Raw genomic sequence first — 12,814 nt, forward strand, 5'->3', positions numbered from 1 at the left:
ATACATCCTATCAAAAATATTTTTTATAGACTAACCCTGAAAATAACATCCAAAGGTTCCAATATCTTTACTGTTACCCATCTTGGCTTTGCATTTATTGTGTCAATGATGTATTTCAGTAAAATGTTATTAAACAGAACCACTTCAATTCCTTTAAAAGAATGCATTATGTAGTAAGTATGTTTGTGGCAATAAGTCAATATTGGCTCTCATTCCATGCCTGTCATGCCTTATCTTTTCATCCCTAAGCAGATCATGTCCTCCTTCTGGTCTCAGTTTAGTCATCCAGCAAGGAAGGATGGGGGACAGGCCAATCTACGAGGGTCCTGCCAGGTCCAGAACCCCATAGTTCTCTCATTGAAACATCATGCCCAGCCCTCTTTCGATCCAGACTGTTCTACCACATCAGCAGTGCACTGATGAAAGTGTCTACAAAATGATGCTCCTCCCTCTCTTCCTGGGGTATATTGGGAGGGTTAGGTGAGTTAATGCCTGTGAAGTGCCAAATACCATTGTTTAGAGGGGAGAAAAATGGATTCAGAGAGGAAATGTATTTGTTCCAACATTTTTGCATATAATTATTTCTACAGTTTCTAAATCTATACAGCCAGCACACTGTCTGCAGACCGCTTTGTAATCAATGAAAAGAAGTGCCATAGGATAGCACACGACTTCCTTGACATTTAGGATAATTGCCTTAAAAGTAACTGGTTTCCTTTCAAATTCCAGTCCTCGGTCTGGCTTTAGAGTGATTTCCAACACTCATCTGGCAACAGTGAAAATGTCTGCAGCTCAAAGATCTCCACAGTTATCCCTGTCTCCCACTCCAGCGTAGCCAGGGATCAAAGCAAACACGGCCACCCCCATGCCTGACTCACTTCCTTCCAGAAAGGGGATTGACATTTACAGGGCCCCTACTCTGCCAGGCGCTCTGCCAAGGCTTCCCATGTGATATCGCAGTACATGTATTTCTTTGTTTATATCCTGAGCGGATACAAAAAGTACTTAATATGTCTATGATATCTAATTTAGCCAGTAAGACTACTCCAGGAGGTAGGGGTTATCCTCAGAGTGCTAGATGAGAAATCTGACAACCAGACAGGTTAAGTCATTCACTTGAGGTCACATAGCCAGTAAAAAGCAAGGTCTGGAATCTAATCCAGATCTGTCTGTCTGATTATCAAACATCCAAGCTGGCTTTCCCTGCTGAAGTTACTTTCTGGTTATTTTCCTAGGTCGTGATGCCTCGTCCGTCTGGTCTTACAATGGCAAGAGCACTGGATCAGGAAGGCTGACCGACCAAGCTGAGCTGGGCCAGATACCTTTCTATGCACTGGAGACACGATAATCAGAACAACAGATACAAATCCTGCCTGCCAGGAGCTCCTGTTATAGGGAGATTGCCACTTCATCACTTTACTTGTTCAGTTTTCTGCAGAGGAGGTTTGCTGAGGAGTCATTGTAAGGGCATAATTCTCCCTGTTCAAAATAGACTTTGTCCCCAGTCCCTTTACTTAAAACACTTAGTTTAGAAAACTTGTCATTGTGAGTCCTTTTTCTGTCTCTTTGAAATGTATGTAAATACTTTTAAAAGCTAAATAAACCTTTGCTAGCTTTATGACCCAGGAATCCAGAAATATTTTTCTCAAAGGCCTAGGAACTATCTCCTTGAAATATAATCAGCAAGGGAGATAGGGCCCCTATCTACCCATGGGACAGTGGAAGCTTAACTTCAGCAGGTGCTTGGCTCCCAGCTGCAAAACTACCTCCCGCCATAAAGATCTGAGAAGTCGTCCCCTCCCCCAACTTTGTATAAGGCCAATTAGCTGATACAGGCGGCCACTCCTATTACCAGGGGCATCTAGGAGGAACATGAGTGAAAAATGGCTCCATCAAACCCTTGCCTTGAGGACTAGTCATTGCTCATCTTAAGAACATGCATGTAATGGACGGCTGCATCACCTTGGCTATATAAAAGAGATTTCCTTCTGTCTTTGCAATCTCTTAGCACATCGTCTGCGATGCATATCCCATTCTGGTTTAATGCCTATTCAGTAATAAAATTATTTTCTTTCTCTTACACCTTTGTGGAGAAGTGCTCTGGGTTGAGAGAAGATTTGGTTTTGTTTTTAACCTATATTTTTCCAGCACCATCACATGCCAAGTGCATGATATAACAATTATTTAGAAGTTCCATTCATACCAAGGGTTGGTCTAAGGATGGTGGCCTTTGAGAATCTGCTGAAGAAGCAATTCTCTCAAAAGGTTAACAAATTGTTGAGGATAGGACACAAACTTTCTCAAATTAATAGCTCTCTGCTACTCTCAAAACAGCCTGAGCATGTTGTTTCTCTGCTTGGAAAACCTTTCCCCACAGATACCTGGCAAATGCCTGCCTAACCCTCCAATCTAGCTAAACCCCTACCTGCTCCAGATGGCCTGCACGGGCTACGCTGGGTCCATGGTATCGGTTTCCTTAAAGTCATTTACTCTTCTCCAGAAAGTTTGCTATAGTTCGTACTAACTCAAATGGAACAAGAAGCATGAGGCCCACCAGCAGATACATGTATTAAATATTTCCTCCGTGCTGTGCTTTGTAGATTTTCCCTTGTGAGTCCTCACATGCTCGTTGTGAGATAGGCTATACAGTTCTTTTACATGTAAGGAGCCCACAGTTCAGACAAGTCAAACAAATGCCTTAATAAAGTCCTACAATTAGTAAACAAAACCACCTTGCTGATAAGAGGCAGTATAGGTGGAAACCATTGGCCTGCAAAGCTCAGGCTTGTGCCTGACGCTCTCCTGCTGCCATCTGACATCCCTAAGTGTCACCCACCAGCTCGCACATCTTTCTTACCCACAGCACCAGGCTCCAGAAGCCAGGCTCACATCTGACCTCTCTGCACCTCCTGACTTGGAAGGAAACTCCTGATACAGTTCTTGGCGAGATTCTTTAGAACTCAGGCCACTATGAGTGAGAAGAAATTTCTGCTCCTGGAGAGATTATGGAGTAAGTGGCTATAGGCTCTTTTCTGGGAAGGACAGGAACACCAGGGCCTTTCCTGGCAGTGCTAATAGCAGCCGGTATTACCTCTGTATCTCTAGAATCATCCAGAACCTGCAAGTGAGGACTTCTGTTCACCACAGTGTCTCCAGTTACACGACAGGCCCCTTTGTACCCCATTACCTGGTTAGTGAACAAGTGATGAGAAGGAAATAAAATGCTTTTCATGGGTGACAGAATTAATCATCATTTTGAACCCAGGAGAGGCACTGACATCATACTCTGCAGAAATCCGTGCTCCAAGGGTCGTCACTGTGATTACCATCTCAGTCCTTCTGCCTTCTCTGCGTGGGGTGTAATCACAGCAGCAGCAACAATCTCTGAGCCTGTCTCTTAAAGTCAGTGTTTTATGTGGTTTCAAAGCCCTGGACGGGAGCTCTGCAACTGATCGTGGTGTTAATCTCCCCAGGCCCAGCCACTGGAGACAACAGCTGCAAATCTGCAAGATGAGTCTTGAGGAAGCTGCTTCCCAGATGCCAAATCACAATTGCAAACGAATGAACCAAACCCTCTCGGCAATGCATGTGACCAGCGAACATGGGGCCTATGGTTATAAATGGATGCTAACGACATTTCTAAGTACTCCAACATGAGTAGCAGTTTCAGTTGACAAATCCATCTTTGTGTCCGCAAGTCTAGTGGAGATACTGTTTGATAAGGGAAGTTGAACAGAGAGGAAATAAAATAGTCCTCCCGTCTGTTTTCTGGGAAGTGGCATAGGGTGAATGAACAACACAAAAACTGGCTTGGGTTTGACACCAAGAACCAAAGCAAACCTGGGAGTCCTCAGGAGAGATATTTAACCCTTCAGTGACTCATTTTCCCAAAAATATATGGTGACAAAAAGAAGATCTTACAGATGGCTCTTACAGACAGTATAGATGGTGAGCTGACCTGGGTGCTGGGGCTGGTATTGGTGCTGCTGGGAGTGTAACAGGACACCAACTAGTGAGGGTCCTGAAGCTGGACTAGCAGGAGTTGACTTGGGTTACACCACCTACTAGTCTTATAATAGTGGCATTTCATCTTGCTAAACCTTGATTTCCCCATCTGTAGAGTGAGGCAATAGCTCTACCTCCTAGGATCATGCTGACATTGCAGGAGGTGATACTTTAAAGCAGGCAACCTGCCCCTTAGAGCACTCGGTAGGCTGCCCACAGCAACTGCCTGGGGGCTTGCGATGGAGGGCAGACCCCAGGCCCCAAGGACTTCTCAAGGTTACCGCCAACTCCCGAGTAGAGACGCTAGAACCCTGTCTTTCAGACGCAGCACTAATTTTTGCTCTTTTTCTGCATAGAAGCTATCTTTTTCAGAATATTTAAAGGAACAAACCCTCCCTTGAAGCAAATTATAAGGAAAGAAAGGCAGGGCCATTATCCAAAACATCCGCAGTTCGCTCAGGTTTGGGCTGACAGAGAAAATAGTCCATACTCAGTGGAGGAAGCTCCTGATCTGTTTAATTGATTTGCTTTGGTTTCTCTGAAACAAAGGCAATTCCTCCTCAGCAGAGGCTAAGCCCAGCAGCCAGCAAGTTGGCAGCAAAGCTTATTTCAGGATCAGCTGAAATTACAGGGGTGAGGAGCTCAGCCTCCTCTGGTGACCCCAGAAAGGGAGGCCAATGCGCGAGCAGGGGCTCAGACATTTGATGATGCTACACTTTCCTGAAGTCTTTCAACCTAGCGCTGCCCCAGGCAAAATCTCTTGCTCCATCTACGCCGAGATCTGACATCCGTAGTTCCTGAAGCAAAAGTCCTGGCTATTTCAAAACCCTCTAAAACTACACAGTGTCTATGGATCACAATCGTGAGGCTCCTTACCCTGTGGCCAGGGTCTGGGAGACCCGGATGTTTTCCATCCGGGTACACCACAAGTCCCCTGTGGTTATCGCACCACAGTATTTCCGTGTGTTTGCTTGTTTGCTTTTAATGGTTATGATAATAGCTCTGGCATCTTTTTCTAGGGCTGGGCCTGGGGAAGGCAAGTGAGGCACTGGGCTTGGGTAACAAATACCTCAGTGACCAAGATAAATAATATTCCAATGTGATATGTTAAAAAGCCAAAAGCAATCCAGAATAATGCAAGATGAAAAAAAGTCAAACATACATAAATACAGGGATCTGACCGTGGTGGGAATAGGCAGAGGCGAGTTAGGGAGGTCGTTCGCGAGGAGGGTTGGGTCCTGTCTTTATTTTAAATTTTGATATTTTATTCCTCGTGGATCAATTGCATTCATTTTAAATTTTTTAAAAAATTATCACATTAAAGTATTATTTATCTTGGTTGCTGGGGTTTGGGGCTTCTTCTTTCATTTTATTCCCCAGTCCTCATCCTTATTCTGGCACCACCACTGGCTGTGACCGCGGGGTCTGCAAGAGCTAATGTCATTCGAGTGCTCACAATGGACCTTGCTGATGGGAGCATTTTACCTGTAGTTGTCACAGCAAAAGCCTGTGTTGTCTCAGCTCTTATACTCTCTACTTTAGGAAGAGGACAGAGAGGTTAAGAAATGATCCCAAGGCCACACAGCTGAGATGGGATTGCAACCCTGGGTCTGGCTTCGGAGCACTCTCTCCTAGTGACAATTTTATGTCACCTCTTCCATCTGAGGAGCCACACTATGTCCAGCCAGCCAGGACACAGGAAGGGACGCAGGGGTACACTTGCCCCTGAGTGCTGGGGGCGGGGGAAGGCACACAATTTCCAGCAAGAAAGAGGCCACAGGAGATCAGTGAGCACCCCCCATGGAGCACCAACGGCAGGGAATGGGGAGGAGCTCCCTGCTGCTAGGCCAGCAGTTTCTTCTCAGTGCTAAAGATTATCACCACCAACATCTCAAAGAACCCCAGACCCAGAAGGCTTGTTTTGAGGGCCAGGCAGAGATTCTCTGCCCATTCTGTGGTTTAGATCACACCCGTTTCCTCCACATAGGTCTCCCTGGCTCTGTGAAAGCCCAGAGCTACGCCGACCTTAGAGGGTGCATCAGCCTTCATGTGAAGTGATAATGTTTACTTGCATCTGAAAAGCAATTTACTAATATATATTGTTTTACTTCCAAGTTCTTTTTATGCATTATATCATCAAATTCTAACAAATCTCTGATGCTTCTTGTATTCTTATTATTACTGGAGGGGCATGTTGAGGGGACTGACTCCAAGGTTATGTCTTAACCAGTCAGCACCACAATTCCCTTGTTCATTTCATACTTTCCAACACTCAGGTGTTTGTGAATGAGCAACTGAGACTCCACAAGTTGAAATAATCTGCCCAAGGTTACTAAGACAGTGCCACAATTAGACTTGGAACGTAGGATTTCTGATTTTAAAACCGATGTTTCTTTACACTGGCTGTCACTCTCCCTCAAACTTGGATGAAGCAGTGAGATGGGCAGATGCACCCACACAGATGCTTATGAAGTCGCACTGACCTGTGGTCCAGCTATTCCTGGGGGACCTGAGGGGCCTGGGGGCCCTGCATCTCCCTGTAGTAAGGATACAAGAAAGACAAAAACAAAAGACAGGAATTGAGTATGTGGGGCCCACATCCAGACTCATCATCAAGCCATCGGCCTTGCACCTCTATTCACTGATTTCCTGTTGGGGTTCCCGGGCACCTACCCCCTACCCTCAGGCCATATAAATGCATAATTATACATATGCACAGTGTTTCTCTTTGTGCTTATTGTCATTGTTCTGTGATGCCTGCAGTGGCAGCTGCCTGACTCTGAGGAGGGGTGCCCCAGAGGAGGATAGGGGTCCCCAGCCACATGCCAAGTCCTGTTAGGAGGTGGGGAGCACTGGGTGGTTCTGAGCCTCAGAAGTGCTTGTGCAGTAGTAGTAAACATGCAGAATTCAAATGTCATCCCTAGGGATTTGACACAAAGGATCTGTGATGCAGAGTCCCGGAAAGGATTGATATAAAATCTCCCTGAGTGGTTTGGAAATGTCACCTGAGAGCCACTGAACAGATGTCCAGAATCTTTGAGGTTAAGACTCCTGACATCAACCCTTAAAGAGCCATCTATTTAATTAAACAAAAAATCTTTTGAGCTGTTTAAAAGTCAGTCAGCGGGAAAGACCCGCTGGACATGGATGTAAAAATAGTCAAACATGCCTATTTACTATCCCATATATTAATAATAGGATATAAGAAATGCTGCAAATCAAATCAAATCAAAGTACTTTTGATGATCATCGGGAGAATTTAATGAAGTAAAAGTAATCTTGTGCGATGAGCTTTAGAATTGGCCCCTGTCCCCTTCCAAAGTCCCGGAGTGTGTGGAGGAATTTCGGGGACTGTGGCACACTCATAGGGCATATACCAAAATCACCTGCACCGCTGAGTCTGCAGAAAGGGAACAGGTGTTGCTTAAGGCCCAGAAAATCAGAATAAAGGTGACATTTTACATCTATTTTGTATCTGTCTCATGTAAAGGCAAATACAAGTTACAAGTAAGGGACTTAATTCTCTCTTTTGAAAATAAGGGAAGAGACGCTCACCTAAGCCCTTTTCTTAGGGTATTTACTTTAGAAAACGTGTCATTGTGCGTTCTCTTTTAAATGCATATAAATTCTGAAAGAAAAAAGGCTTTTGCCAGTTTTATAACTCAGAAATGTCTTTCTCCAGGAGCTAGGAACCACCTCTGTGAAATACAATCAGCAAGGAAGATAACACCTGTATCTCCCAGTTTCTGGGAGACAGTATCTCCCCAGGTTACAAAACTACCTTCTGTCATAAAGATGCTAAAAGTTTGTTTTTCCTTCGGATAATGCCTATTAGCTTACACAGATGTCCACCACAATTGCCGGGTGAATCTAGGATGAACGCGTGTGACAAACAGCGCTGTCAAGACCTCTCACTTGAGGACTAGTTATCGCTTATCTTGAGAACATGTATGTAATGGGCTCCAGCTGATTGGCTATATGAAAGAGTGAAATTTCTTTCTATCTTTACCATCTCTTAACAGAGCGTCTATTACGTGCATCACATTCTGGTTTAATGTTTATTCAATAATAATTTTTTTTTGTTTCTCTTCTACCTTTGTGGAGAGGTTCTCTGGGTTACGAGCAGATTTTGGTTTTAATTCTATTTACCCAATAACCACGCAGCTCCCCATTCCCCATTTGCTCCAAGACAGACCACGAACTCCATGAGAACAAGATCTCAGTCTTTTCCTCCTGGGCCTCCCCAGTGTCTCTGTGTTGACTGATACATAAAACATACTTATTGGGGTGTTATAAATAGGTAATGACAAAAGATTGGATGGTGGATGGATGGATGGATGGATCCATCAATTCATCTGTGAAGTTCAAGTGCCTATCTTGTTGTCCATTACAGAGCAGACAGTCAAAGTGTGTGGGATGGATGGAAAGAAGGAAGGGAGGGAGAGAGGGGGGAAAAGCAAGCTACCTGAATGAGTATGTATTTCTAGACATCAACATGTATTAGAAAATCACATTCAACATCTTAAAAGGACAACTCATAGATGCCCAGGGCCTACCATTTCCACAGCTGTGTTCCCACAGCCCGGTCCTCCTCACCTGTTAACCCTCAAAACCATTTACTTCCAGAGGCAGGAGGGGCAATGTGGGGATCTCGGGGATGATCTTTTTTATTGCAATGATAAAGACTAAGTTTTCTATTTTCTTCTTACCTTTTTCCCTTCTGTGCCTTCTCTCCCTTGCTTTCCTGGAAGACCTTTGTCCCCTTTAAAACCTGGCAGGCCTGGAAGGCCTGGGGGGCCAGGAGGACAGTCATTGCACACGTCCTGGGGAGAGAGAGCAAGAGCATAAATAGCTAAGACAGTTGCAAAGCAAAGCACAGTGGCTATGCCTCCTACCTGTCCAGGTGGAAATTTTGTTTTTAAATACCAGAAAAAACGGAAAAGCACATAGGTAGATTGCATCATTACCCAGATACTTTTGTGTTAAAACTTTGCATTTGCACTCTCTGAACCGAAAGTTAGATTTCAGCACTGTGTTATTTGGATTACCCCATTTCTCTCTATTTCCAGCCAGCCAGACTTCTAGAAATGTACCCTAAGAAAATGAGCTCCAAAATGCATGTAAAAATATCTGTAGCATCTACAAAATACTGTTTGTATTACATCAGTGCAGATTCAATGCAGACACTTAGTATTATTAAAAAGAGCATGCTCTGTCCCTGAGGTTAGAGACAGACAAACCTGAGAGCTGGATTCTCTGCCTTGCATTTGCCTAAGTCAAGTGGTTTCTCAACAAGCAGCAGAACAAAAGGGACAACAGGTGCATCCCCTCAGGACTCTTTTTCTCTGACACGAACCTACTCTGGCCATGCTTAGCTTTATCCTTTGCTTTAAGTAAGCATTTAATAAATGATCCCTGGAGCTGAGCTTTGTTCTACTTCAAGGCAGGTAAATACTGCCTCTTAAGTATGTTTAAAGTTCTATAAGCCCAGGGAGTATGTTTTCTGATCTGTCTGTGTCATCTCCAGGTGCTGCAGTTTAGAGCAATGATGTACCAAATAAAACTCACTTGACCACGATCTTGCCAACCTCCTATGCCCAGTCTCTAGGATCCTTCCCCCATCCTCCTCTCTAAACCTCCCTTCTTCCATCCTGTGGTAAGGGTTTAATGAGATAATACAAATAAGGCACTTAAAAGAGTGTCAGGATAAATAGATAGATAATGCCCAGTACATGTAGCTATTATTATTAATTCATTTATTCACTCAGTCACTCACTCATTGAAAAAATACTTGGCAAAGTGTCTATTCTGTGTCAGGCACTGTGCTAAGCTTGAGACCACAGTGAGTGTGCGTCTTGAAGAGCTCATGGTCAATGAGTGTCAACTGACATAAATTAATACACTAACTATGGTCATTTGAATGCCCCACCAGAAGGACCTGCAAAAACACTCAGAAGCTGCACTGTTCACATTTAGTGAGGTGAGGTTTCAGGTGACTTTAATATTCATCTTGGTCTCTGATTTCAAGATGGTAAAGTTTTCCACAAAAACAACTCTGAATGGTTCACCTTCCTTTCACTTGTTTCAAATCTACTCAGTCTTTGAAGATCCGTGAGAAGTCCCTGATGGCCTCAGGATGGGGACAGGATCCTCCTGCTCCCACAGGTCTCAGGACTGCCCAGTCCTGAAGTATTTGTCTCCTTGTTGAAATGGTCATCTTTTGGCGCCATCCTCTCCCAGCAGACAAATAGAAAGTGTAAGCACTAAGAGCACAGGGCTGAGTCATTTTATCATTGTACATCGAATTCATAGCCAACAGTCTTCCCCAGAGCACAAGCTCAATAAATGAACGAACCAGGCAACCCAGACAACAGCCAACCAACCAATGATCGACCGACCAACTATTCACCTGACTTTTTGGTATCTTGTGCCGTCTTCCCTTCGTGGGTGGTTTGAAAAGCTTATTGGATTTTGTTTTTTGGAGAATAGGGAGGGGTAAATATTGAAATAAATGAAGCAAAGGTGAATAATAGAAGGTGTTTTGGTTGCTGGGTTTTTTGTTTGTTTGTTTGGAAGAGTGGCAGAGCTGGGAGGAACTGCCCTATTCCTAGATCTCATCTTATAGTACTTTAAAATGCGACACATCCATGAAACACTGTAACGATGGATGGATTGCTGGAAGGATGGAAGGAAGAATGGATGAATGGATGGCTCACTATGTCATCATATGCAATACTATATTGAGTGTGGTAGAACACACCAAAAAAGTGCTCAGTGAAATGCCTACCATGAAGGAATGCCACAGTCTTGCCTATATTTAAGAAGCAATCACTGCTTTCCAGGAGTAGAAATAATATAGGATGTGATAACTCTAGGTCATCACATCCAACTTCTTGGTGGATATCTGAATCCTCACTGCATATTCCTACCAAAGGGCTGTGTAGCCGACATCTCACAATCTCTAGGTGACAGGCAGGGAACTCACTAGCTTCATGTACTTCATCAGAGGGCTGTCAGGAAGCTCTGGCTCATGCAAAGATGAGATCGAGTAGCAGAGAGATTACGCATAAGGGCTTTGGAGTTGTCACACTGGGGTTGAGTCTTGGCTCTGCCACTGCCCAGCTCTGTGGCCTTGAACAAGTGACTTATGTATCTGACTCAACTTCCTTACTGTAAAATACACATAGTAACAGAACCCACCCCCAGGAATTTTTGTGAGGATCAGATGAAAAAATATTTATGCAAGGGGGTCAAGTAATGGAGATGATCTGAAGATCTCCAGGCACAAGTCCAGCTACGGAAGTTCATTTAACAGGGACTCTTAGAAGAAGAACTTTCTACCCAGTTTTCCAACCATCAGAAAGAGATACGTGAGGTTATAAAACTCTCTGAGCTGAGACAAATATTCTATAATACAAGATGACTTCTCAGCATGGGAGGCACCTGCCACCAGCCACCAAGACTGGACCAGCAGGCTTTAATCTACAACATCAGGGCAGCAGCCGCTGACTGGATAAAACAGGGAGGTAAAGATGGTCTGCTCAGCAGACCTGGCCAAACCCACCTCGTCTGAGCTATTGTCTATTGGTTTCCAGGCAGAGCACAGCTTTGTGGGGCCAGGGAGTCTCACATGCCACCTGAATGTAGGTGCTGGCATTCCCTCTGGGGTACCCAGCTTCCCTGATGAACACAGCTGCATCCTTCAGCAATTAGGAAATATTGATTTGACTAATATCTGTCTCAATGCTGTGGCCACGAGGCATGATGCTTAACCATCACAGCACTCACTCTTACTACTGGCATAAAAATCAGAACATCTTGAGGTTGAAACCCTCGGGGTTGGGTGGGGCGTGGGAGGAACAGAGGCCAATGCAAACCCAGGTCTTTCCAGAGCAAGGGAATTATAAGGCTAATAACAGCCTACAATCAACAAGGAATTGAATCAATAGATAATGATTTCTTGCCATGTCCTCGACTATGGAGGAAAAAAAAAAAAACTGTCTCTCTTGTCAACAAAAACTGGTAAAGATTGTTCCGCTACTTATTTTTTAATAAAATGTATAACTTTCCATCAAGGCATCTCAATGTGTAGTAAGATTAAAAGTCCCAGGCTTCTGAGGTTTTCTTTTTCTTTCAGTCCCCTCCCTCAGTGTCACACATGAACATGTACTTTCAGAAATCAGCCAAGTGTGTTTTAGAATAGGAGAAGTGAGGAAGGGGCTCGTCACATAAAGTCTTTGCCAAACTAGTGAAGCTTGCAAAGGCTTGAAGTAGAGACAGCAAACAGGTCCTCCACACTCATTGAAGCCAGGCTGTTGTTTCTGACACATAAATCCCATGCCACCTCCCTCCCGTGCCCAGCCTTTCCCAGCTCACCACCATTTAAGACCCAAGCCCCTCGGCCAGGCACCTGGGCACCTCCACAAATTAGCCTCCAGGTGTAACTCCAGCCTGCCCTGCCCTCTCACAGCCCAGTTCTACTCACCGTCTCAGGGCCTCTGCCACTCTTGGCGAAATCGGACATGGTTCTGGAAACCAGGTAAGTCTGCACTCAAATATGGACTCGTGTTGGCTAAAGGGCCCTGCACCTGCCTTCGCCCCACTGAGCCTGTGCTCTGGCCTTGGCACCAGTAGGACCCACACCCAAGCTGTTTGGCTTTGCCTCTGGCTCTCTTTTCAGAACACAGTTTAGTCCAGTGTGGCACTAAATGCCAGCCCCTGGAGTCAGGGAGATCTAGATTCATTCTTAGAATATTCTATTCTATTCCATTCTATTCTTTCTGTTCTATTCATTGACTTTCACTGTGTC

At 44.5% G+C, this 12,814-nt stretch overlaps 1 protein-coding gene across 1 annotated transcript in view; it reads right to left on the reverse strand.

The window, feature by feature from the left end:
* COL22A1 (collagen, type XXII, alpha 1) overlaps nt 1–12,814 on the reverse strand; it is a 253,420-nt gene that overhangs the window by 44,905 nt on the left and 195,701 nt on the right. Inside the window, exons 45-46 of the mRNA XM_012648005.1 lie at nt 8,715–8,828; nt 6,489–6,542 (exon numbers count right to left, since the gene is read on the reverse strand). Coding sequence (XP_012503459.1) covers nt 6,489–6,542; nt 8,715–8,828 — 168 coding nt within the window. The remainder of the gene's footprint in view (nt 1–6,488; nt 6,543–8,714; nt 8,829–12,814) is intronic.

Source organism: Propithecus coquereli, unplaced genomic scaffold (genome assembly GCF_000956105.1).
Source record: "Propithecus coquereli isolate 6110/MARCELLA unplaced genomic scaffold, Pcoq_1.0 Scaffold28, whole genome shotgun sequence".
In the NCBI taxonomy this organism is placed as follows: domain Eukaryota; kingdom Metazoa; phylum Chordata; class Mammalia; order Primates; family Indriidae; genus Propithecus; species Propithecus coquereli.